At 36.1% G+C, this 27591-nt stretch overlaps 2 protein-coding genes across 8 annotated transcripts in view; one reads left to right on the forward strand and one right to left on the reverse strand.

The window, feature by feature from the left end:
* Window positions 1-4327, reverse strand: part of MTTP (microsomal triglyceride transfer protein) — a 59585-nt gene extending 55258 nt beyond the window's left edge. The window contains exon 1 of the mRNA XM_045056054.1: window positions 4043-4327. The gene's annotated coding sequence lies outside the window, so the exon portion shown is untranslated. The remainder of the gene's footprint in view (window positions 1-4042) is intronic.
* Window positions 4328-4396: 69 nt separating this feature from the next.
* On the forward strand, window positions 4397-26857 carry TRMT10A (tRNA methyltransferase 10A). Of its 7 annotated transcripts, none has more exons than XM_019829175.3 (9): window positions 4429-4553; window positions 7174-7235; window positions 10507-10712; window positions 11547-11709; window positions 12666-12737; window positions 19762-19836; window positions 21758-21907; window positions 23812-23917; window positions 25145-26857. In XM_019829175.3, exons 3-9 carry the CDS (start codon window positions 10528-10530, stop codon window positions 25411-25413), a joined length of 1020 nt encoding a protein of 339 aa, XP_019684734.1. In that variant the 5' UTR covers window positions 4429-4553; window positions 7174-7235; window positions 10507-10527; the 3' UTR covers window positions 25414-26857. The 7 variants fall into 7 exon arrangements, with proteins under 7 accessions (XP_006931009.1, XP_019684733.1, XP_019684734.1 ...); XM_019829173.3 differs by lacking the exon at window positions 4429-4553 and adding an exon at window positions 4684-4869; XM_006930947.5 differs by lacking the exon at window positions 7174-7235 and having other exon boundaries at window positions 4397-4553.
* The last annotated feature ends 734 nt before the right edge of the window (window positions 26858-27591 follow it).

Below are 27591 nucleotides of genomic sequence, written 5' to 3' on the forward strand. Positions count from 1 at the left end.
CACTTTGTTAAACATTTTTATCATAAACTGATATTGAATTTTGTTAATTTCTGCATTAATTGGGATGATAGGATTTTATCTTTTGTTTTATTAATCTAGTATATTCCATTGTTTGTAGCTGTTGAATTATCCTTGCATCTCTAGAATAAATTCCACTTGATCATGAATTGTGATCCTTTTAATGTATTATTGAATTTGGTTTACTAACTTTGTTGAGAATTTTTGCATCTGTTTTGATCAGAAATGTTGGCCTGTATTACTATTATTACTATTATTATTATTATTCTTTTTGACAGTGTCTTTGGTTTTGGTATCAAGGTAATGCTGGCATCATAAAATGAGTTTGAAAGTATTCCTCCCTCTTCAATTTTTTTGGAATAATTTGAGAAGGATTGATACTAACTCTTTTTTAAATGTTTGGTAGAATTCAACTGTGAAGCTGCCTGGTCCTTGTTTTTTAAAGATTTTTTAAATTACTGGTTCAATTTCATTACTTGTAATTGGTCTATTCAGATTTTTCTATTTCTTCATGATTCAGTTTTACAAGGTTCTATATTTCTGTGAATCTATCAATTTCTTCTAGGTTCTCCAATTTGTTGGTATACTTGTTCTAGTAGTCTCTAAGAAAAGTTTTTTTCTTTTCTTATTGCACTAACTAGGACTTCCAGTAAGATGGTTGAATATATATGTGTACTTTTAATATTCTGTATTCTTTTCTGAGTTCTGTCACTCTTCACATCTCTTCTCCAATCACTTTATTTCTCAGGGTTTTTTGTTTTATGTTGTTTTACCTTTTATCTCTAAATTTTTTTTTCCTGTTTTGAAATATTGGGTTATATTTTTCATATGCTTTTTTCTACTTCATATTCTATTATAATAATTTAAAAAGGATTCAATAATAATCCTTTTGTCATATGTTTTTAAGCTAAGTGGATTATTCTTCACCTTTAAGAAAGAGGGGCAGGTATAATAGCTTTTCTAGCCTCATAGTTCTAAAGCTTCCTTTTCTCATGTTTTCATAAAATGACACTTATATATCATTGTCATTTCTGAGCTCTGTCTCTTCCCTCTACTTTTATTTTGACCTGCATTTTTCTTTTCCTCTATTGTCCCTGTCCTGTTCAATTTGGATTTTAGTCCCAGAAATTTCTTACTGTTGGGCTTTGTCCAAGAATGGACCTCAGCTTTATTAAGTTTGATGAGTTCATAAGCTCTATACCCCTCCAGCATTCTCAGACTTTCCTGCTCCTCCCTTTGTTACTCACCCTGAAATTATAGTCAACCAGTTTTGCTTCTGATCTCATACTAGTCTCCCTTGCTTTTCAGTAAATAGCTGTTGGTAGCTTGGGGGTCCTCCCACTCTCATGGCCTTCAGATGCTCTGTGGTCTTCCCACTGTTTCCTCCTACACAGATGCTGATACTAAGTTGATGGTTTGTTCCCACCTGCTCACATTTTGAGCTTTATAAGGATTCTTTTTCACTTAGTTATGTTATTGCCATGACCTGAATTTGTTGTTGTTTTGCTATCCAAGACAGTCTATCTGTTTTTATGAGTAAATTCAGACTACAATGCCTCCATAGTCATCTTCCTAGAGTTTCACTATTCATGTATTACTTGGGGAGAGGGGATAAGTTTTTTTTCGTTTGTTTGTTTTGTTGTTGTTGTTGTTTTTAAATTTTTTCTATATTTTCAAAATCAATCAAAATACAAGTTGAAATTATAATAATAGGTTGATTCTGATTTTTAGATAGCTTTCAAGTAATTTAAAAATTAATGTTTTGCTTTCTTAGCCTGAAATTAACATACTCCAGAGTGTTACTCTATTCCCATACCTTCCCACTTCCAACTTGCTGAAGAATACTCTCAGACTTAATGAAATACCAGAACTAGGCTTAAAATAATGGAATTTGTGATGACTGCCCAATGTTTTCAGGCCAAACATTTGGAGGAGCTCATAGCTGTATTTATTACCATTTTGTTATTGTTATTACAAAATTCTATCTGTAGCCCCTTTCTCATTCTATGGTATACAATCCAATTTAACAAACTGCCAATTATCTGATTGTGGTCCACATGTTCTGTTTAGCCTGCTCACTATTTAAAAAATGAACAAACAAAAGAGTTGCCAACACTTAAAAACCAGATTTCACATAAAAATCCAGTTTCCTGGCTGCTCTTTAAAAATTGAGATCTGGTGTAATTAAGCCCATATTCCTACTTAGAACTTGTGCCCTGACTAAACAGAGAATATTGTCTCCAGTTTGTGATACTTTTCTCCCAGATAGTTTCTCTCATTTGCTACCACCCAGTTCTCATAGACATTATAGATTTGCAACGCATGAACTAGCGTCTCTTTGATTTCAAACTCTTATTTTGGCTTAAGCCACCAGTTATGTGCTGATGATTTCTAAATCTGTTTCTACTTAGACATCCTGTATACTCCCCAGAACCCACATATTCAATATCAAACTATTTTTTTCAAAATGTAATTTCCTTCCACTATTCTTTAAATGACCCAGTTAACATAATTATATTCCTACAGTTGTCCAAATTAAAAAACCCTAGGGTTATTCTTTCATCCTTTTTCCTCATCCTACCCACAGCTTCTCAATCATATGCCAAATTATGACATATCTTTGCTTTTATAGCTCCCAATATTTTAAATACCTTTCCCTTCTTTATATCTGGGAAAACCACTTACTTTCCAAGACGAAGCAAAATTATCCAATTTCTAAAACTGCATCCCCTGTGTCCAGGAGCATTTAGTTGCTCTTTTCCATGTATAGCCATCTCAAGCACATTATATGTTGTATGGTATTTATTTACTCTCCCAGTAGTCTATGGAGTCCTTACCAGGGCAGCGATTATGATTTAGTTATCTCTGTATCAACAGTACTAAGACAAAAACATGGAACTCAATAAATGTGTCAAAAAACAAATACATGAATCTTACAAATCAATGAAAATGAGATTATTTCATGTCATGAATTTACCTTCCTGTACTTTCTATATTATGTTTCAATCTTTGGTTAAATTGCCCCCTCCCCCCTTTTTCTTGCTGGTACTTTTTTGGGAGTTTGCTTTGGATTAACAGAATCATTTAAAACTGTGCACCATATGATTGTAACATTAAATGGCTGTATCAAAAGAAAACTTATTGACTCCACCATGACAATATAAGGGATTTTAAGGTAACTTAAAAGTTATGCTTTAAATAGCTAAGGATGCCAGGTATTAACACTGAAAAAAATATATAATTACTCATAAACAGAATCCTGAGGGGCACTGAACAGCTGTTGAAAAATTTGGCACATCACTATGCCAGCCTGAGTTTAATGACCTACATGTGAAGGGCTACATATCCGATTACTAATCCTTCCTCAGCTACTCTTTGCCCTGATACAGAGGCAGCTGAAAAAAGATGCCCTACTAACATCAGAAATGGATCCAGACTTTGTTGTCAATGTTCAGTTAAAAGATCTTTTCGATTTAAGATGAGGAACAAACAAGGAATGACCCACAGCAGTGTTGCAGCTCACACAGTTTTTCAAGTAAAATTTGAAGGTTGAAAGCAAGAATGACTTCAGTTTTGTGACTAGAAAACTCAAATTCTGAATTTAATTTTCTGGTCATTAAAACCTTTAAACATGTTCAAATATGCTTTCAAATACCAAGAATTATTCACTTCACAATTCTTTCCATACCAATTTGGCAGTCTTCTAGTCATCAATTCAAACTTCATTCTTATCTTCAAATTCTGCAATTATCACCTATGAGAAATAGGCCAAAAGCAAAACTAAATAGAAAATGAGTCTATTAGATTATGTTTCAGTTCTCCCTCTGTTGACTGGGTCTATATATAGCAAAGAAGATCATATAAGGTCACGTATTATAAACAATGAAATGCCACATGATGTTTTGCAAAATAGCGTAGGAAAAATAGCTCAAGGAATGAATGGAGACTAAGATTTATGGCTACAATAATGAAAAAAAGTTTAAACATTCTAGATTAAACGCATCTTACTGGGAATTTGACTCACTCTTTAAATGTGATTTTCCATTTGAGTTGGGTGAAATTATGTGATGCAACCTTCTTCGGTACAAATTATGGCTGAGGCGAGCTACGCTTTCATCTCCAGCAGAGAATTAAGAGCCCTCCATCAGTGTTTTCGCATTTAAAATTTGTAACACTAGGTATGCCTTAACACCCCTCCTCCATCCCCATAGGAATACATAAATGGATACATGCCCGCCAAGTACACATTTGCCTTGAGGTGGAAAAACAGACACCGCTACAAGCATGTCCCTCTCCAAAAACCCTAACTCTAGACCCCGCCCAACATAAAACTCCCTCCCCCTGTCTTCCACTGCGGGTCCAAAATTGGCGCAGTTCGATGACGCTAAAACGTAAGCGCGCAGCCTCCTACGCGTAGCGACCGTCCCTGCCTCTGGGAGTTGAAGTTTCCCGGGGAAGACTCGCGAGCTGTATCAAGATCATTAAGAGAAGGGTTTGTGTTGGTGTTCCCGGTTTCCTGACAACTCCTGAGCTCGGTAAGTCTCCTGGTACTGCAGCTGGCCCTTGCCTCCCCTCTGGTCTCCTTTGGGCGCAAAAGGAGCTCTGGTAAGTGCCATCCTCGACTAGCATCAGGGCTTCCGGCGGAGAGGGGAGTGGGGCCGTGGAAGCCGCGCCTGGACCCAATTCCCGAAGGAAGTGATGTCAGATAGAGCGCGTCCCCGGCGCCAAGCAGCTCCCTGATTCGCTGGCTGCAGTTTAATCCCTCCTCGAGTGCGGCCGCAGGCGGGTGGTCTAGAGAGGGAGAGTGGGGTGAGGTTCTGCCCACCCCCAGTGGGGCCGCCTACGGCAGAGGTTTGTTTGGGGGTCGGGATCCGGTCCTTAGTACGGGAAGAGTGTGAGCCCCCAAAGAATGAAGGGAGAGGGAAATCTGGATTCTGAAGGGCTGGAAAACGAGTTGTGCTTCTGCCACTTGGTGGCTAGAGACCGTGAGCCGTCGCTTTACCTGTTTAAATCGGCCTTACCTCATTTCTCCAGCGAGGGGCTGACGTGGCTGAGCGCTCTGAAATGTAGAGCCCAGGACAGAGTTGCTGCAAGTGCTCTTAAGCCCATGGTGGTGGGCCGAGGATGGTTTTTAAGAAGACTGTTAACTTGATTTCAGTGAAATATTTTCAGTGTTAAAATGCGGGAATTTTTCTGGAGATATAAAGAGGATAGCATCATATGACTTTCTCACTTTTTGTTTGGGTTGTTTTGTAACTTCTTCCCCACTCCCTATCCCAGCCAAATCCTCCCAAGGGGCCTGAGAGCTGAACCAAGCGCTTTCGATACTGCCCATCAGGCTGGCGCATTTTAAAAAGGGTATTCTTTCTTTCCCTGTCACTGTCAGGTCATTTAATTTCATTTTGCAGTTCTTCCAACATTCGTTTGTATCTTTCAGGAAGGGAGGCAGTGTCCTAAATTATGAAGACTTTATTTAGCCCAATCCATGAAAGTTGGTGGGGGTTTTTATGTTTTATTTTTATTTTTTATTTTGGCAATTCACTGATGTGTGATATCTGTGTTCCCTGCTGGAAGCCGTGCTAAGAAGTGGAAATACAAGGAAGATTGAGACGTTTTTCTTTTTCTTTCTTTCTTTCTTTCTTTCTTTCTTTCTTTCTTTCTTTCTTTTTTTTTTTCTTCTTTGTTTCACACCAAATGGGCTTAGTCATCTTTATCCAGTTCTTAGTTTTATCAGATCACCTGGTAACCTATTTCTGTGACTAAATGAACCAACCTTTTACAACTTATGTGTTAAACTAACGTTCATACAAATATTTCTATAATGGCTACAATATATTGTTCTTACATATTTGTTGAACGTGGTTGAATAAACGAAAATATGCTGTGAGTGTCACTTCTCTGGAGGGAAGAACACAAAACTGGTGTGAGGCTTCTAAACGAGCAAAAAAACTTTAAAAAGCGGATATATGTAGTAAAATGCCATATTTTATCAGCTAACCTGAACAAGCTAGTACATAGTGAAATGCTTATTGTATGGGAAGTGGGAGTTAGTACACATCTTTGTATGTAAAGTGTGATGTAAGCAGTAATATATTGGACCTTAAGCTAGCATCATTACTTTTTTATTTTGTGCCTCTCTATATGTAGCTTATCAAAGCTTAAAAAAATTCACTTGCTGCAGTGCATTTTCTTAATTGCGAATAGCTTTAAAAATAATGATGATAAAGTCGACCAGTTCCTGATCTTTCTTTGCATATGATAGCCTGTTTAAAAACATTAGTATGCAATGATAGGCCAAGTTAAAATTAACTTAGACTTCTTAGATAGAAAGGGCAAAAGCTCCCCCTGGTGTACGTGCGAGCTGTAAAACATTGCTATCTATATATTGCTTTTTAAAAATTTTCACATTATAGAGCCAATCAACACTTGCAGCTTTTTAACAGAATAAAGAACTAGCACAAAACACAATGCCACTATGAACAGAAATGTTCTCCTTTGGAATATTTTTTTTAAATGTTAATGTTTACTTATTTTTGAGAGCGCGCACGTGCGTGAGAGAGAGAGAGACATGGAGTGTGAGTGGGGGAGGGGCAGAGAGAGAGAAGGACACACAGAATCTGAAGCAGGCTCCAGGCTCTGAGCTGTCAGCACAGAGCCTGATGCGGGGCTCGAACTCATGAACTGCGAGATCATGACCTGAGCTGAAGTTAGATGCTTAACCAACTGAGCCACCCATGTGCCCCCTCCTTTGTCATATTAATCATTGTTTCATGAAGAAAGCAATTTGTCTCCTGTGGATTTTAATTGGTTTACAGGTTTAGCTTACTGGGCAGGTCTAGCTTACATTTTCTCTACCATGTATTGTTTTGCATATATGCATTGCTGGCTTTTATTTAATGCACTATGTATGGAAAGGAAGTAAAAATGATTCTGGGAATCACAATATTCTAAAATTTTCTTCTAATTTTTTTTGAGCTTACTGAGTTTCCCCTGTCTCCTGTTTCTTAAGCTGAATGCTTATTTTACAGCTTTTTAAAAACACTCTTTAATGAACGCACTCAAGGTTATACATTTATTTTCAGTTAACTTTTTGCTTGTATTTCTCTCATCCTGTTATTCAAGTCTTAACTGTTCTGACATATTTTGTCATTCTAGTTCTCTGAATTCTGAGATTGTCATGATGTCTTCTAATTCATCCATTACCTCTTGGATTCCAGGTAATCTGGAGTTTATCTCATCTGTTGAAATTTTTATATCTTCATTTCCTAGTTTCCAGATAGGTTCTTTTTCATGGATTTTGGTTTTGATTTTTTTATGCCTGCTTTTGTGTCCCAATTTCCTGTATTGTTTTTTATGATTCTTATTCATCTGACCTCTGAAAGATTCCAACCAGACTTATTTTAAAGTCATTTTCACATTGTGCTATTATTTTCAATTTGTGAAGAGTGAATTTGTCTCCTGATTGTTGATTTTATTGTTTTTTTTCCTGCATCATTTCTCTCCTTTTCTAACTTTGCATAGTTCTCTTGAATGGAATTACCACTTCTCTCCCAAGCATCTCTCTATCTACTGGTGATTCTGTGGTTGCTTCTACCCATGGCCCTGTTCAGTGCTTCGTTCCACAGCACAGCTTACATAGGTGGGTTAGAATTCCGATCCTGTAGTGTTCTGTTTTTTTTTGTTTTTTTTTTTATTGATTTTGAGAGAGAGAGATTAAGTGTGCACTGGGAAGGGGCAGAGAGAGAAGGGGAGAGAGAATCCCAAGCAGGCTCCACACTATCAGTGTGGAGCCTGATGCGGGCTCGAACTCATGAGCCGTGAGATCATAACCTGAACCAAAGTCAGATGCTTAACCAACTGAGCCACCCAGGCACCCCCTAATCCTGTAGGGTTCTGAGTTTATATGTCATCGCATGGTTTGGCCCTTGTTGTAGCCAAGAAGCCGTGTCTACTTGCGTCAGATTTCCCCCAAGTATTCAGTGTGGTATAAACCATTATTAGCCTAAATTTCACCTGTTTTCAGACTTTTTCGTGGAAAGAGGAACCCTATCCCCGACACTAGTTTAAGGGTTCATCTTCAACTAGCTCCTGTCTTTCTCCCATCTTCTTTAAAGCTAGGAAAACTCCCAGTTGCCTTTACACAGCAGACCCAGCAGGAACAATATCTGTTCTAGTTCTTGTTTTTGGTTTTGAGAGAGGCTATACCTTTTTTGTCTCCCCTTTTTATATTTTATCTAATATTGTCATGTATTTCAAGATTGAGAGACGGGGTATCTTAAAACATGAACTTCTGGCAACTATCTCTAGGAAGTCTGTCCCATTTTTATATTCAGTGGCATAGGAATAGAACTAGAGCTATTTTTTGTCTTCTTTCAGTGACACAGTGTTCTCAGAGCCCTCCCACAGCAGGGTTGAAACAACACAGCTCTTTTACACTCCTTGGAAACCCTCATTTTCTAAATAAGATTTTGGATTTCTGGGAAAGTGGAGTTGGATGTGGGTTTGAATCTTAGCTCCATCATTTCATTTGTCTATTCGTTGTCTATTCATTCAGCAAGTATTTTGAGAACATGCTTTGTCCTAGATTTGTTCTAGGTGCCTTATTTCTTGGGAATTATTTAGTAGTTTTGTAATTTGGGGCATTCTTTCTTTGTAATTTGTAATTGTTTCTTTGCAAAGTAGGCATGATACTATCTACTTCACTGGTTTGTTTTAAGGATTAAATGAGATAATACATTCTTTACTTAGCACAGTATTTAATAAATGTTCATCATAACCACTTTCATTCATTTTTAAAATCCTTTGTGATATAGTCACTCATTTATTTATTCCAAAAATTTATAATAAGCATCTAAGTGCCAGGCACTGTGTTAGTAATGTAATTAATGTGGCAATGTAATGTTAGGTAAAAGCAGACATCATCCATGCCCATAGGAAGTTTCCAGGGTAAAATCAAATTTGGGTTGTCATTTCTAGGAGATACTTCCCCCAAACTAAGGATACTGTTTGGTTTGTGGTATAAGGAAAACTTGTGAACTCTCACTTGGATTACCAGATGATTCTTTACCTTTAGTAATTTGTGACCTAGCAAAAGGTTAGAGCTTTTGCTGTAGCCCCTAAAGCACACATCTTAAAATTCATCTTTCAGTCAAAAGTTGGTAAACTTTGTGTTTGTTTAATTATCCCCAGGTATCCTGTTACAACATTGTACTTTTAAAGAAAGCAAGAACCATATAATAAAACTACTGTTCATATTATGTTCTGCAAAGGTTTAGTTCTTTCCATTTTCTGAATTGTCAGGATTTTTCTGTTACATACTAGCTTTTCTGCACAGACTTGTTAGCTGTCTCTTTAAGAAGGAATAATCATAGAATTTTCTTTAAGGCCAAGAGAACATTTGCAAGCTTCATGCTTAGTCTTTGGTAGGGACAAGTAAATAAATTTTTAAGCTGTGGTGTTCGTAATGTATTAAAGAAAAGAAATCTCAGTACTTTTAGCCCTTTCCTAATCTGAAGGTAAGTTCATTTCTAGACATAGATATAAAGATGTGGGTTGTTAATCCAATTAAAAATGTTTGAGATGGTTCTAAGTATTCCATGACTGATTATAGGATCATCTTACATGTTGTTTTTTAGCCATAACTAATATGGATATCTATAATTACATATTTACAATGAAATATACTGAGAGGCAACCAAATTTGTTTTCTGCACTGTCCAAAGTATATAAATCTATAGCATGTCTTTTGTCAAAAATCATGTGAGTGTACGCCCAGATAATGAAAGTAACATGTCCCTTGCACTGTAGCATTAATGACAACTAAAAGAAGTGCTTCCAATCTCTTTTTTAAAAACATTTTTTCTTTTATAAAACAATATATTTTCATTATATAAAATACAGAAAATGCAAAAAACCATTGGTAAGAATTAAACATGTTTGTGTGTGTGTATTCTCTTTAAAACAAAGTTGGACATAATGTACATATTGTTTCTATTTTTTTACTTAGCCATTTCCTTTTATCACTAAATAATTTTGGGAAACATGCTTAGTATTCCCAGCCCATGTTATAGATGAACTGTAATTTATTTACAACCACCTTTTGCTAACATTGAAGTAATTTCTAGTATTTCATTGTTAAAAATTACATTGCAGTACACATACCCTTTTGCATTAATTTTGTGTATATTTCTGATCTATTTACAGAGATTTATTCTAAGGAAATAAATTACCAGGTCAAAGGGTATCATGGCATTTTAAAGTCAGATCTGTGTACCTTCTGGAAAAATTGTGCTGTGACCACAAATAGTAAATGCAAACACCCCATTTCATCAAATGATCTTTGCCAGTAAATGACATTCAATTGTCTAAATTTGTATTTTTATTCATTATTGATATGACTTAATTTTAATCACATCTATTGGTCATTTTTTTTTTTTTACTTTGTGTGTGTGTGTAAATCACCTATTCATGTCAAAAGTTGCTTTTCAGTTTTTTCAGAGGCATCACATAATGTCCTCTGAAACATTGCCAGCATTTATTGAGTCTTCTAATGTTGAAAGAAAGCAAAGCTTAAGTGAAGAACAAGAGAAGAGCCAGAAGCCAGGATTAGGTGAAGGATTTGAAGCAATATCTAAACGACAAATGAAGAAGCTAATTAAACAGAAACAATGGGAAGAGCAACGAGAACTCCGCAAGTATGTTTCAAAATGCATATATGCAACCCCATTCAGGAATGTTGGACTTTGCACAGTCCTGTGACACATCAAAAGTAATTGTGTTAATTAACATTGGGGCTGTGCATGTTGTTAGCCAGCACTGGCCACTGGCTGTTAAAACTGTATGTGTTTCAGTCTTGATGGATTTACACTATAATTTTTCTCACCCAGAACCTATTGTGAGTAGCAGCACAGTTTCTGAAATAACTGACTTAGATGAGGGATATAGTTAGCATCCATGTCCTAGATATAGAACAAAAATAGCCACCTCAGAAAGATCAAATTTGGGCCTAACATTGATTTTGCTAGAAAAGCCATTGTAGGTTTTGGTAAGAGCAGTTCAACTGAAGCTGTTATTGTAGAATGCCAAAATTTATTGAGAGGGAATAAACTATAGTTGATATAGATTATAGAAAAGGCTTTGTAAGTTTTTTTTTAACAATTTTACTTTGCTTTTTTCTCTATATTAATGTTCCTTGAAAATTATGTAGGAGAAGAATGATAAAAGTAAAAATTCATTATAGGCCTAAAATTCAGTATTTTATAAAGTCTTACAAAGAAGTCACAATAATAAGTGAATTATTAGTAGTAAGAGTTTGTGTAGAAAATATTACATTGTCTTCGCAAATTCATTTTCTATCTAAAGCTTTTAGATGGACTATGTAAAATTGCTGATATTTGATCCACAGAAATGGCTGTTTCATGTGGTTCAACCTGCTAATTTAAAAAAATAGTTGTTTCTTTGTTAGTTAGAAGAGTCTTGTAAATGTCTGAATATACGAATAATAACAAAGTTTCAATTCCTAATTTTAGACAAAAACGGAAGGAAAAACGCAAGAGAAAACAATTAGAGCGACAATGTCAACTGGAATCGAACTCAGATGGAAACGACAGAAAACGTATTCGAAGAGATGTTGTTCACAGCGCACTCCGCCTTATCATTGACTGCAGTTTTGACAGCTTGATGGTATTAAAGGTATCACGAATCATTGTCAGAAAAACTTGTAGGTAAAGTAGGCTGAATAATTCTTGCTTTAATAGGTATATCACTTGGCTATAAATTTATATATTAAAATGCATCTTTTTTCTTTTTAAATTTTTTTCTTTTTTTTTTAACTTTATTTTGAGAGAGAGAGAGAGAGAGAGAGAGAGAGAGCGTGAGCAGAGGAGGGAAGAGAGAGAGAGAATCCCAAGCAGGCTTTGCACCATCAGCTTAGAGCCTGACATGGGGCCCAGTCCCTCAACTGCAAGATCATGACCTGAGCTGAAATCAAGAGCTGGATGCTTAACTGACTGAGCTACCCAGGCACCCGTTAAGATGCATCTTAAATAAAATTTTTCATGATCGTGCCTCCCTAAATTAAACTAAGCTAATAAAATTATTCTCATTTATATGTATAGAACAGAGATACCATCATTAGATTACAAGACTCACTAACTGCATATAAATCATAGATCCAGGAGTGTTTTTGTTACTTGTTGTAATCAGAAGAAGAAAGTAAGAAATGTGATTGGTAAATAGAATTAACTTCTTATATAGTAGTTTGAGAAAACTGGTTGTCTGAACAATGCTAGTGAATGCTTTACTTACTTTCCAAACCATTAGTAAGTTATGCAAATAGCAGTAGTATTGCTCTACCAGTTTTTTTTTCATTTTGTTGTCTCTTAAGAAGAGTAAATGTCATCATGAATTAGCATTTTAAGTGGATACATAATTGAAATTATTGGTCTCTTATAGGGTATTTACTTCATATTAATTATTTTGTTAGTATGTACAGAAGTTGAATAGAAAAGATCAGAAAGGACCTGTATTTCAAGAGAAAAAAACGTACCTTTCGAGTCATCTCTTCGGCTTATTCTATTCCACTAAGATTGTGGCGTGACCATAGATGATTTTCAAAATGCTGCTTTAAAAATGGCACTTTTTTATAGGACATTAAGAAACTTCATAAGCAGATTCAACGGTGTTATGCAGAAAATCGACGAGCACTGCATCCTGTGCAGGTATGTTTGAAGAATTTAAAACAGATTCCAGTTTCCTTTTTTTTTTTTTTTTTAATATATGAAGTTTATTGTCAAATTTGGTTTCCATACAACACCCAGTGCTCATCCCAAAAGGTGCCCTCCTCAGTACCCATCGCCCACCCTTCCCTCCCTCCCACCCCCCATCAACCCTCAGTTTGTTCTCAGTTTTTAAGGGTCTCTTATGCTTTGGCTCTCTCCCATTCTAACCTCTTTTTTTTAATTTTTTTCCTTCCCCTCCCCCATGGGTTTCTGTTAAGTTTCTCAGGATCCACATAAGAGTGAAAACATATGGTATCTGTCTTTCACTGTATGGCTTATTTCACTTAGCATCACACTCTCCAGTTCCATCCATGTTGCTACAAAGGGCCATATTTCATTCTTTCTCATTGCCACGTAGTACTCCATTGTGTATATAAACCACAATTTCTTTATCCATTCATCAGTTGATGGACATTTAGGCTCTTTCCATAATTTGGCTATTGTTGAGAGTGCTGCTGTAAACATTGGGGTACAAGTGCCCCTATGCATCAGCACTCCTGTATCCCTTGGGTAAATTCCTAGCAGTGCTATTGCTGGGTCATAAGGTAGATCTATTTTTAATTTTTTGAGGAACCTCCACACTGTTTTCCAGAGTGGCTGCACCAATTTGCATTCCCACCAACAGTGCAAGAGGGTTCCCGTTTCTCCACATCCTCTCCAGCATCTATAGTCTCCTGATTTGTTCATTTTGGCCCCTCTGACTGGCGTGAGGTGATATCTGAGTGTGGTTTTGATTTGTATTTCCCTGATGAGGAGCGACGTTGAGCATCTTTTCATGTGCCTGTTGGCCATCCGGGTGTCTTCTATTCAGAAGTGTCTATTCATGTTTTCTACCCATTTCTCCACTGGGTTATTTGTTTTTCAGGTGTGGAGTTTGGTGAGCTCTTTATAGATTTTGGATACTAGCCCTTTGTCCGATATGTCATTTGCAAATATCTTTTCCCATTCCGTTGGTTGCCTTTTAGTTTTGTTGGTTGTTTCCTTTGCTGTGCAGAAGCTTTTTATCTTCATAAGGTCCCAGTAGTTCATTTTTGCTTTTAATTGCCTTGCCTTTGGGGATGTGTCAAGTAAGAAATTGCTATGGCTGAGGTCAGAGAGGTCTTTTCCTGCTTTCTCCTCTAGGGTTTTGATGGTTTCCTGTCTCACATTCAGGTCCTTTATCCATTTTGAGTCTATTTTTGTGAATGGTGTGAGAAAGTGGTCTAGTTTCAATCTTCTGCATGTTGCTGTCCAGTTCTCCCAGCACCATTTGTTAAAGAGACTGTCTTTTTCCATTGGATGTTCTTTCCTGCTTTGTCAAAGATTACTTGGCCATATGTTTGTGGGACTAATTCTGGGGTTTCTATTCTATTCCATTTGTTTATGTGTCTGTTTTTGTGCCAATACCATGCTGTCTTGATGATGACAGCTTTGTAGTAGAGGCTAAAGTCTGGGATTGTGATGCCTCCTGCTTTGGTCTTCTTCAAAATTACTTTGGCTATTCGGGGCCTTTTGTGGTTCCATATGAATTTTAGGATTGCTTGTTCTAGTTTCGAGAAGAATGCTGGTGCAATTTTGATTGGGATTGCATTGAATGTGTAGATAGCTTTGGGTAGTATTGACTTTTGACAATATTTATTCTTCCAATCCATGAGCACAGAATGTTTTTCCATTTCTTTATATCTTCAATTTCCTTCATAAGCTTTCTATAGTTTTCAGCATACAGATCTTTTACATCTTTGGTTAGATTTATTCCTAGGTATTTTATGCTTCTTGGTGCAATTGTGAATGGGATCAGTTTCTTTGTCTTTTTGTTGCTTCATTATTAGTGTAAAAGAATGCAACTGATTTCTGTACATGATTTCTGTACATTGATCCTGCAACTTTGCTAAATTCATGTATCAGTTCTAGCAGACTTTTGGTGGAGTCTGTCGGGTTGTCCATGTATAATATTATGTCATCTGCAAAAAGTGAAAGCTTAACTTCATCTATGCCAATTTTGATGCCTTTGATTTCCTTTTGTTGTCTGATTGCTGATGCTAGAACTTCCAACACTATGTTAAACAACAGTGGTGAGAGTGGACATCCCTGTCGTGTTCCTGATCTCAGAGAAAAAGCTCTCCGTTTTTCCCCATTGAGGGTGATGTTAGCTGTGGGCTTTTCATAAATGGCTCTTATGATCTTTAAGTATGTTCCTTCTATCCCGACTTTCTTGAGGGTTTCTATTAAGAAACGTTGCTGAATTTTGTCAAATGCCTTTTCTGCATCGATTGACAGGATCATATGGTTCTTATCTTTTCTTTTATTAATGTGATGTATCACGTTGATTGATTTGCGAATGTTGAACCAGCCCTGCATCCCAGGAATGAATCCCACTTGATCATGGTGAATAATTCTTTTTATATGCTGTTGAATTCGATTTGCTAGTATCTTATTGAGAATTTTTGCATCCATATTCATCAGGGATCTTGGCCTGTAGTTCTCTTTTTTTTTTTTTTTTTTTAATTTTTTTTTTCAATGTTTATTTATTTTTGGGAGTAGTTCTCTTTTTTTGCTGGGTCTCTGTCTGGTTTAGGAATCAAAGTAATACTGGCTTCATAGAATGAGTATAGAAGTTTTCCTCCCCTTTCTATTTTTTGGAATAGCTTGAGAAAGATAGGTATTATCTCTGCTTTAAATGTCTGATAGAACTCCCCTGGGAAGCCATCTGGTCCTGGACTCTTATTTGTTGAGAGATTTTTGATGATTGATTCAATTTCTTCGCTGGTATGGGTCTGTTCAAGCTTTCTATTTCTTCCTGTTTGAGTGTTGGGAGTGCGTGGGTGTTTAGGAATTTGTCCATTTCTTCCAGGTTGTCCAGTTTTTGGCATATAATTTTTCATAGTATTCCCTGATAATTACTTGTATTTCTGAGGGATTGGTTGTAATAATTCCATTTTCATTCATGATTTTATCTATTTGGGTCATCTCCCTTTTCTTTTTGAGAAGCCTGGCTAGAGGTTTATCAAATTTGTTTATTTTTTCAAAAAAACAACTCTTGGTTTCGTTGATCTGCTCTACAGTTTTTTTAGATTCTATATTGTTTATTTCTGCTCTGATCTTTATTATTTCTCTTCTTCTGCTGTGTTTAGGCTGTCTTTGCTGTTCTGCTTCTATTTCCTTTAGGTGTACTGTTAGATTTTGTATTTGGGATTTTTCTTGTTTCTTGAGATAGGCCTGGATTGCAATGTATTTTCCTCTAAGGACTGCCTTTGCTGCATCCCAAAGCGTTTGGATTGTTGTATTTTCATTTTCATTTTCATTTGTTTCCATATATTTTTTAATTTCTTCTCTAATTGCCTCGTTGACCCGTTCATTCTTTAGTAGGGTGTTCTTTAACCTCCATGCTTTTGGAGGTTTTCCAGATTTTTTCCTGTGGTTGATTTCAAGCTTCATAGCATTGTGGTCTGAAAGTATGCATGGTATGATTTCGATTCTTGTAAACTTATGAAGGGCTGTTTTGTGACCCAGTATGTGATCTATCTTGGAAAATGTTCCATGTGCACTCGGGAAGAAAGTATATTCTGTTGCTTTGGGATGCAGAGTTCTAAATATATCTGTCAAGTCCATCTGATCCAATATATCATTCAGGGCCCTTGTTTCTTTATTGACCTGGGTCTAGATGATCTATCCATTTCTGTACGTGGAGTGTTAAAGTCCCCTGCAATTACCACTTTCTTATCAATAAGGTTGCTTATGTTTGTGAGTAATTGTTTTATATATTTGGGGGCTCCTGTATTCGGCGCATAGACATTTATAATCGTTAGCTCTTCCTGATGGATAGATCCTGTGATTATTATATAATGCCCTTCTTCATCTCTTGTTACAGCCTTTAATTTTAAGTCTAGTTTGTCTGATATAAGTATGTCTACTCCAGTTTTCTTTTGACTTCCAGGGGCATGATAAATAGTTCTCCATCCCCTCACTCTCAATCTGAAGGTGTCCTCAGGTCTAAAATGAGTCTCTTGTAGACAGCAAATAGATGGCTCTTGTTTTTGTATCCATTCTGATACCCTATGTCTTTTGGTTGGAGCATTTAGTCCATTTACATTCAGTGTTATTATAGAAAGATAAGGGTTTAGAGTCATTGTGATGTCGGTAGGTTTCATGCTTGTAGCGATGTCTCTGGTACTCTGTCTCACAGGATCCCCCTTAGGATCTCTTGTAGGGCTGGTTTAGTGGTGACAAATTCCTTCAGTTTTTGTTTGTTTGGGAAGACCTTTATCTCTCTTTCTATTCTGAATGACAGACTTGCTGGATAAAGGATTCTCAGCTGCATATTTTTTTCTGTTCATCACATTGAAGATCTCCTTTCTGGCCTGCCAAGTTTCAGTAGAGAGATCGGTCACGAGTCTTATAGGTCTCCCTTTATATGTTAGAGCACGTTTATCTCTAGCTGCTTTCAGAATTTTCTCTTTATCCTTGTATTTTGCCAGTTTCACTATGTCATGCAGAAGATCGATTCAAGTTACGTCTGAAGGGAGTTCTCTGTGCCTCTTGGATTTCAATGCCTTTTTCCTTCCCCAGATCCAGTTCTCAGCTATGATTTCTTCAAGTACACCTTCAGCACCTTTCCCTCTCTCTTCTTCCTCTGGAATACCAATTATGCATAGATTATTTCTCTTTAGTGCATCACTTAGTTCTCTAATTTTCCCCTCATACTCCTGGATTTTTTTATCTCTTTCTCAGCTTTTTCTTTTTCCATAATTTATCTTCTAGTTCACCTATTCTCTCCTCTGCCTCTTCAATCCGAGCCGTGGTTGTCTCCATTTTATTTTGCAGCTCATTGATAGCATTTTTCAGCTCCTCCTGGCTGTTCCTTAGTCCCTTGATCTGTGTAGGAATAGATTCTCTGCTGTCCTTTATACTGTTTTCAAGCCCAGCAATTAATTTTATGAATATTATTCTAAATTCACTTTCTGTTATATTGTTTAAATCATTTTTGATCAGTTCATTAGCTGTTGTTATTTCCTGGATGTTTTTCTGAGGGGAATTCTTCCGTTTCGTCATTTTGGATAGTCCCTGGAGTGGTGCGGGACTGCGGGGCACTTCCCCTGTGTTGTCTTGAATAACTTGCGTTGGTGGGCGGGGCCTCAGTCAGACCTGATGTCTGTCCCCAGCCCACCACTAGGGCCACAGTCAGACTGGTGTGTGCCTTCTCTTCCCCTCTCCTAGGGGCGGGATTCACTCTGGGGTGGCGTGGCCTTTCTGGGCTACTTGCACACTGCCAGGCTTGTGGGGCTGGGGATCTGGCGTATTAGCTGGGGTGGATTGGCAAGGTGCACAGGGGCGGGAGGGGCAGGCTCAGCTCGCTTTTCCTTTGGAGATCCGCTTTGGGAGGGGCCCTGCGGCACCGGGAGGGAGTCAGACCCGCCGGAGAGATGGATCCGCAGAATCACAGGATTGGGTGTTTGCGCGGTGCAAGCAAGTTCCCTGGCAGGAACTGGTTCCCTTTGGGATTTTGGCTGGGGGATGGGCGAGGGAGATGGCGCTGGCTAGAGCCTTTGTTTCCCGCCAAGCTGCGCTCTGTCGTCCGGGGCTCAACAACTCTCCCTCCTGTTGTCCTCCGGCCCTCCCGTTCTCTGAGCAGAGCTGTTAGCTTATAACCTTCTAGATGTCAAGTCCCGCTTGCTGTCGGAACACACTCCGTCCGGCCCCTCCGATTTTGTGAGCCAGACTTGGGGGCTCTGCTTGGCCAGCAGGCTGCCCCTCCGCCCCGGCTCCCTCCCGCGAGTCCGTGGAGCGCGCACCGCCTCTCCGCCCTTCCTACCCTCTTCCATGGGCCTCTCGTCTGCGCTTGGCTCCGGAGACTCCGTTCTGCTAGTCTTCTGGCGGTTTTCTGGGTTATTTAGGCAGGTGCAGGTGGAATCTAAGTGATCAACAGGACGTGCGGTGAGCCCAGCATCCTCTTTCGCTGCCATCTTCCCGGGATCCCTCCAGTTTCCCTTTATAACTTACTTGGGAAAAGACATAGATAATCCCAATTGCCTTTTCAAAAAATCTTACAGATACTTTTCATTAGAGAACAAAATGCCTATTTGAAAAATGTTTTAATTTTCTACAAAACTAAAATAGTTTAAACATTTTTCCACATGTCAGTCTTAGTCACACGATGCTTAGTGATGGTGTTTTCTACACTTTGACCTCATTCCTGTGTAGTTGAACATCTTCATTAAAGGATATATTTTTTTTCATACCTGTTTCTCCACTCTCAATTCCTTCCCTCTCAGGAAGTGAGGGAACTGTCCGGGTTGATGTGTACCATGGTACCTGTTGGGGAAGTTGCTTCTACCTAAAGGATTTTGAGTCAGTGATTGTTTTGAAAGGTACTTCCTTAGGCTAATTGGCTGCTGTTAAGAGTAGATAGGGTCTTTTTCTTACCCTATCTACTCTTGATTTGAATTCCAGGTGACCTAAATATTAACACTGGCTCACTGATGTTAAGAACCAGAAACTCTTAGTCTATTTTTGGTTAGATATTTGCTTTCTATCAAGTGATCGTGTTTTTATATTTTTACATTTTATACTTTTCTCACCCTTGGTTAAACTTGAAATAGGTGTCAGGGTTTAGAATCAAAGGGAAATTATGAAGACTTTGGACTCATGAAAAAAACAGTGGTGGCAAAAGAAAGTGAATGAAAACTTGACATGGAAACAGGGAGTTTGCAGAAAAGTGATCATTAAGGGAGAGTCCAAAGATAGCAGTTGGAAAATGGGATAAAAATGTAGGTGGAATACTTAAAGTAGTGGGTTATGAGAAACATAAAACATGTCACTTGTAGCAGACATTTATTCTTATATGTTTAAAGCATGTCACGAGCTTATTTTTTTTCTACAATGAATATATTTTATGTTTCATCAATGATAAGATGGGTATAGAAGAGAAATAACATATTGGACTTCAATAGTCATTTGCTCTTTCTTTCTGTGTCTACCAATCTATCAGTTTTACTTGACAAGCCATGGAGGCCAGTTGAAAAAGAACATGGATGAAAATGACAAAGGATGGGTCAACTGGAAGGTAATTAAAATAGATTAACATAATTTTAAGTATTTTTATGCTTAAAGGTCTACATTTTTACCTAAATTCTACATAATATCAGCAAATATAGGAGTCAACAAGTCTCCAAAAGCTTTATATCACTGTTGCTAAGTCTAATGTTACTAATGAGAGAAGCTAAAGAAACTGAAATGCCTGTTCGTATCTGTTCTCATTAAATCTCACTTATTTTACCGCCAACTTTAAAACAAATTTTTTAAAGCAGGAAGAATTTTAAAGGTCTTTGTACAATCTCTACCTAGCAAACTGGCTATACATTATTTATGAGTGAAGTAACTTTAAAATTTGGGAATGTACTTGTATTCTGTTTCTTCTAACTCTGTGCCATCCCATATGGTGTCCACCATCCACATGTGGATATTGAGCTCTTGAAATGTGACTGGTCTGAATTGAGATGTACTGTAAATGTGAAATATACATTGGATTTAAAAGGCAGTACAAAAAAGAGAATTAAAATACCTGCTCAAAATTAAAAAATACATATATATATATATATATATATATATATATATATATATTTATATCTCGAAGCGATAACATATTGGATATATTATGTTAGGTGCAATGTATTAAAATTAATTTCACCTATTTTCGTTTTTTTTAATGTGGCTACTAGAAGATTTAAAATTACATATGTGGCTCACATTTGTTTTTTCTATTGGACTAAACCATTCTCATTTGCAAAGATGAGTAATAGATTGGCTTTAGTACCAATCCCTGAGGAACCTTGCCCTATTCAGAGAGGTACTAGGTTATTCCTATTTTTTTTTCTTTCTCAAAACCAGTTTTTACTGTGAAAAACTTTCCCTCTCACACTCACCGATCCCATAATGACTATTTATTTTGATAATAGCCTATAGTGTAAAACATTTTCAGAAGCTTTCCTAAGTTTAAAGTACAATATATTTACCAAGTTTTATTATATTCATGCCTATTTTCCTAAGAAATAAGATAATTGAAATAGGCATACTTTCACTTATTTTGTGGCTTGTTAAGTTTATTATATACACCATCGGTTTTCTAGAGACTTGGGAGATCACTGGTCTCTACTGAGGTCTCTCTAGGGGCCCTTATTAAGCATAGCGATCAAATTTATAATACTATTTTCCAGAAAAGTGGCTATTTATTACCTAGCAGGATATAAATTTTAGGTGAGAAGTCTCCTTCATTTTTTCTTTAAAAATAATTTCTTTAAAAATTTCAAAATGCCATTCTGCATCTGAATTTGGTGATGCATCATCCCTTATTCCATGAATGTAGTTCGCAAAATTTTGACTGCCAATTGTAGTTCAGTCTTGTACTTCTGACCTGATAATTTTGGTGAAGAAGATTTCTACTATGTATCTTTGTAGAAACAGGTGCATGGAATTTATTAAATCTATTAGCCATTTCCTTTTGATGATTCATGCAGATGGAGAGGAAGTAATTGGAAAAGGCATTTTTTTGGTTGGAGAACAGGTTGAGCAGATATGTGACCAAAAAAATGCATTTGTTTTTTTGGAACAGAAATAAATTGAGAAAGCTAGGTTAGTGCCATATTCAGGAAAGCATCACTAAGTAAAGGGATTTAAGTTTTATCCTATAGGTAAAGATAAAACATAGAAAGTAGGGTTTTTAGGAAGTGAGTCTGCCATCACTCACTTATGGAAGTGAATCAGAGGGATCTGAAGCTAGAGACAGGGAACAGTAGGAGCCACCTTAAATAATTGAGATGTAAGGTGGTAAGGAATGGAAGTGGTAGGTTTTCAATAATACATTGTAAAATATTGTTTTATACTTCATATGCTTCTGGGTGACTTTGTCTAAGGAAAAGAAAATAATCTCTTTTAGCCCATTTTCACAAAATCCTATTAATTAATATCTTTATCCTTACGTCTTAAAGGATATCCACATCAAACCAGAGCATTATAGTGAATTTATAAAGAAAGAAGACCTAATTTATCTTACATCAGACTCACCTAATGTACTGAAAGAATTAGATGAATCAAAGGCCTATGTGATTGGAGGGTTAGTAGACCACAACCATCATAAGGTACTGTTAAGTTTTTATTTTTGTGTTTGCTTATACTTAAAATTGATACACCAATTCTTGATAGTAACAATAGTACTGATGATAACTGATCATTATTGACTGCCTACTGTATATTTCAGTCATCTTTCGCAAAGAAATCATTTCACATATATGACTAGTTTGTTTAATCCTCCCTACAATGCAGTGAGGTCAGTGCTATTCTCTACATTTTACAGATAAGGAACTGGAGGCACAGAGAAACTAAGTCTAAAATCAATAGTAGGTGATAAAGCAGATATTTGAAACCAGACAGATTGTTCCAGAACCCACATGCTTAAACAATATGTTGTATTGATAGTAGATGCTGCTCCTGATCAATTTCTAGGCCACTGGTAAAATTTATAACAATTTACACCAAAATGTATACCAGAATGGTAATACAAGTTTTTTAATATATAATTTTAATGGGATGTGTTTTCTTTTCTCTTATATTTGTACTTTTGTCTCTTCCACCACCTCCTTACCCTCATTTGGATGAAAAATTAGAAATATAGTTTCTAAAAGAAAACATCATGTTGTACTTTGCCAGCTACTTTGCTGCATGCTAAATTCAGCCCATCTCCAGAAAAGACATGTTCACCAAGTGTCAGGTGAAATACTGTCAGCAGGATAATATGAAGTAATTCATCATTCTTCTATAGTATCACTCTGAGGTAGAACCGTCTGCAACATTGGAATAGTTTATATCATCTTGTCCAGTATGGTAGCTATGTGGCTGTTGAGCAGAGAGCCTGTGCGTAGAATGATTGAGAAACTAATCAAATTAAACTTAAGTAGTCACAGTTGTGCCCACAGCAGGGCAGTGCAGCTCTATAGCATTACAGGGAGTTTTTATCAGAATGATCTTTAGCTTTTTAAATTTTTTTCTTAGTGGAAAAATTCTATTTTGTTATTTGTGTACAACCATATTTTTTTCTTTGATGTTGTATGTTTCTCTGAACTACAATGATTTTGTTTTAAAAAACACCTACCTTGGGTGCTTTCATTTGTCCCAAAATATGCAAACTACTGGGTAAGAAATTTAGCTCTTCTTTCTCCTGTACTTTTGGCTACTTGAGTTCTGTTTAGAACCAAGCTTTTAAGGATTTTAATTTTGAGGAGAAAATTTATATTCAACATTTTTTTAATTGACAGGAAAAATAAAATTTATAGGCAATTAAAATTTTTTTTCCATTCAGGTTTTCATTTACTTTGTCTTTACCATTTGTACCTCTTCCTTTTTTTAAGTTTACTTATTTGTTTTGAGAGAGATACATAGTGGCAGAGGGGCAGAGAGAGGAGAGAGAATCCCACAAACCTGGGGCTCGAACTCACAAACCTATAGGTCATGATGTAAGCTGAAATCAAGAGTCGGATGCTTAACCGACTGAGCCACCCAGGTGCCCCACCGTTTGTGCCCCTTAATGTTATGTAATTGAAACAAAGTTTTATGTTTATATCTTTTACATTCACAAAGTGATGGTGCTTCTCTAGGAATTCAATTTGAGTAGTTTAAACTGAGAGAAAGGCAGTGTGGAATAGTGAAAAGCTATTTGAGTCAGAAAGCATGAGCCAGGTCTTCCTATGGTTCTGCCACTGAGGAGCTTTGTGATGGGCAGGGAATATAATATCTTTGGTTTTCTCATTTGTAAAGTGGTTAAAGCAAATGCCCTAAACATTCCTATTATACTTATTGTCAAAAGAACATTTCCAAATTAGAAGCTAAACACACACACACACACACACACACACACACACACACACACACACTTCATCAAATAATGTTCACTGAACTAAAGTCTTTTCTAAAAAGTACTTATTTTGTTGTAGACTTTAAGTTATAATAATCTAATGTTCTAGTCCAAGTTATAGTATCTTTGTTTTAGGGACTCACATATAAACAAGCATCAGATCATGGAATTGATCATGCACAGCTCCCCCTTGGAAATTTTGTGAAGATGAATAGTAGAAAAGTTTTGGCAATTAATCATGGTAAGCTATAAGGGAATTATGAAAATATACCTGAGTAAACAGTGTGAAGAATAACATTACCTCTGGATGAGTAGAAAATATACACCTTGCTAGAGACAAAATTGTAAAATGTAATCATTTATAATTTGTTTGAATATAGAAATAATACATGCATATTATAGAACTGAATTAATATGCATTCATATGGAAATGTAGAAAACTAGAAAGAAAAATAAGCTAGAATTTCACTACCCAGAGATACTTAGTATTAACTTTTTGGTGTATTTCCTTCCAGTTCTTTTCCTATGCGTATATAATATTTATTACATAATTGGATTTTTACTCTGTTGCATAAAATGCTATAAATTTGGGGTGTTCCCCCCCCACACATTTATATTTTTCTATGTCATTGAATCATTGTTCATGTCTATGTAATATTCTGTCATCTGAATATACAATAATGTAACCATTCTATTATTGTTGATTTTTTTTTCTTTTTTCCTTTTGTAAATAACATTATAGTAGTCTCGGACCTGAGTCGTTGCCTGGAGTTTTGCTTTTTAAGCTTTGTTTAGTAGAGATTTTTGTTAGTACACAACTACTTACCGGGCTCTTTTTATGTGCTAAACACTTTCTCTATAGCAGGCTCTAGGGAATTATAGAAATGATTCACGCCTTATTGATTCAAGGAATGAACTTATTCTAAGACCTTTGATAGATAGTAGAAATTACTTTTCCATAAAGTAATGCAAATTAAGACCTTCAGCAATATATTAAAGTAAGAGTACCTTGAAGACAGTATTTATATTCTTTACCTTTAACGTGAAATTTTTAAAAAAGGCAAGAACAAAAAAGCAAGTAAGGTGATCCCCAGAGTGACTGTAGGAAAGACAGAAGAAATTTAGATTAATGCTGACAGTTTCTCGTTGTTGTTTTAGTTTTTATGTTAGTACATAAGGATAAAGAAGTGAAAGGGATTAAGAAGAATAGGAAGGAAATGAAAATGGCTCCTGCCTATTGATTATAATTGATGAAAGATAATGGTAAATCTTTGAGTGTTCATGAACTGAATTAATGAAATGCTAAAGAAGAGCTAACAGGCCTGAGAGACTTGGGGCAAGGAAGTGATACCAACAAAGTAGTTATTAGGACATTTTAATACTCTTAACACAAAAGCAATGTATTTAAAATACAGTATGCAACATTGTGATGCACCTAAGAAACGTATGGAGTTTGTCTTTGTTGCAGTGTTTGAGATTATTCTGGAATATCTGGAAACCAGAGACTGGCAAGAAGCATTTTTTACTATCTTACCCCAACGGAAAGGAGCTGTTCCCACAGACAAAGCCTGTGCAAGTTCTTCGCATGACAAGAATTCTGCCAGTGTTGAAGGTGGATTAGACAGTGATTCTAGTGACGAGGAAAATAGCAGAAATGAACTAGATTCACAATATGAAGAAGAAAAGCAGGATAAAGAAAATAGCAGTGAATCTACAGTAAACTCTATACCACACTAATGTCATCTGTTGTTTTTTGTTTTGTTTTGTTTTGTTAGTTTAAGGAAAACTTAGGAAAAAATGAGGTGCTTCATAGAATACTCTAATTGGAAGAAAATTTCATTTCCTCTTATTTCTGTTGTGAATTTTTAAAACGTTCTTTAGAGCTAAATGATAAAAAGCCCTTATAAGAAAGCATTTTTTGTTTTTGCATAAAATTTAAATGTTTAATTTTTAAAATAGTTTTCTAAGCCTCAAATAACAGTTTCTTGAGAATTTTACTTTTTTGGTAAACCTTCATTCTCTTTTATTTACTGGATTATATTCTTTAGAATGTGCCTTCAAACCTTTCAGTTTTTTTTTATGTTTATATCAAGTGTCTCATTTATTGTCTACTTATTTGTGGAGATAGATATTTATAAATCTCCTGTAAATCTACCAAAACGTTCTAAATGGGAGGTTATCTCCTATTTGCAGCTTTTTTATTCAGTTACTTCAAAGTTACTTCAAAAATAACTCAGTTACTTCAAAGGAATACAGTGATTTTAGGAAGAACTATTAGATTGATAAACTCAACAGTTTATTTCTTTTGCACTATGGAGTTCCTCCTCTGTGATGCCTTTTTGTGGCTCTAAAGCAATCACTAAAGAATTAAGAATCTCTTTAATATGTTTCTTAATTTCAATAATGGTGGTAAATTATTTCAATTGAAAATTTTAATTTTTCAGGCTACATTATTTTAAAAGGCTGTTGAGTCTCAATTTTGTTTTATATTTAAAAGGAAACAGCTCTTAGTTATCCTTCCCTTCCATATGTACTTTTATTAAATAAAATATTTGTTGTTCTTAAAGTGAAACAAGTTAACTTTATATGTGCATCTGTCTACTAGCATATAATATGCAATCTAATGTAACTATGTTTCTACATATAAGCATGTATGAAAAAAATATATAATTGTATGTATATGTATCTGTCCACAATCATGTATGATTCTTAGTTATTAATGATAACAGGACTGAGTTGCCAAATATCCATATTAATTGCATGAATGGTTGTGTTGAACAACACTAAGAATTTGAATTTTAGAAAGTACAAAAATCTGTAACTAAAAATTTTTATGAGGATATTGGCAAGGGAACATGGGACTATAAGGAGATGTTTTGTTTTCTACCAGCAAATGTAGAGTAGTTATTTTCAAAGTAGTGATTTTTCTTTGTCACAGCTAAAGTAAGATTTTGGAAGCCTTCACTGAGTTTGGATAAATTAAGTTTCTGTTCTTTTCACCCATTGACATCTTAAATTATATACACATTTGGTAGAAAGTTCATTGGATTTAGTATCGATGTTCACTGTCTCTTACTTTTGGTTGCTTTAGTTTAGTAATCTGTTGTAGTCATCCATTTAATAAGATCTGTGAGCAAGGTATGTAAATAAAGAAAACCCCCTACTAGTCTAGAAGAGCAAAGCTATGTCTTAAGTTGTATTTTTCAAAGGCTCATATTCCTGAGTAAGTATGGTTTAGTAGCATGAAATCCATTTGACTCTTGAAAAGCATGGGGGTTAGGGGCACCAACCCCCTCACACAGTTGAAAATCCATGTATAACTTTGCCCCAAAACTTAATAACCTACCGTTGACTAGAAGTCTCACTGATAACAAAGAGTGTATTAACACATATTCTATATATGTATTTTATACTATATTCTTACAATATAGTGAGCTAGAGAAAAGAAAATGTTAGTCATAAGAGAAAATACATTTACAGTACTGTCCTATATCAAAAAAAATTCACATATAAATGGACCCATGCAGTTCAAACCCATGTTGTTCAAGGGTCAACTGTATTATGCCTTTTACTTAAATGATTTGATATGGAATGGGGCACAGGTTAATTCTGAAAGGGGAAACATCCCTGCAGGCACTATATAACAATCTTCAGTAATTATGAAAGGCCTGTATTAGTTTCCTAGGGCTGCCATAACAAATTATCACAAACCGAGTGCCTCAAGACACAGACACTCTTCTCTTACAATTACGGAGGCGAAAACCATAGAATCGAGATGGGTCCCTATAGCTTCCCTCTGGAGGCTATAGGGAAGAATTGTTCCTAGCCTCTTCTTGGCTTTTGGTGGTTCCCAGCAATCTTTACTGTTCTTACAGCTGCATCACTCCAGTATCTGTTTTGTCATCACATGGCTTC

The sequence above is a fragment of the Felis catus genome, chromosome B1 (assembly GCF_018350175.1).
Source record: "Felis catus isolate Fca126 chromosome B1, F.catus_Fca126_mat1.0, whole genome shotgun sequence".
Lineage (NCBI taxonomy): Eukaryota > Metazoa > Chordata > Mammalia > Carnivora > Felidae > Felis > Felis catus.

Bases quoted from the DNA above. Each gene is read 5' to 3' on its own strand.
- TRMT10A (XM_045056055.1), top strand. From the start codon at position 10,486: ATGTCAAAAGTTGCTTTTCAGTTTTTTCAGAGGCATCACATAATGTCC. The intron at 10,713-11,546 runs GTATGTTTCAAA...TCCTAATTTTAG, and splicing joins GAGCAACGAGAACTCCGCAA to ACAAAAACGGAAGGAAAAAC. The intron at 21,908-23,811 runs GTACTGTTAAGT...TCTTTGTTTTAG, and splicing joins TAGACCACAACCATCATAAG to GGACTCACATATAAACAAGC.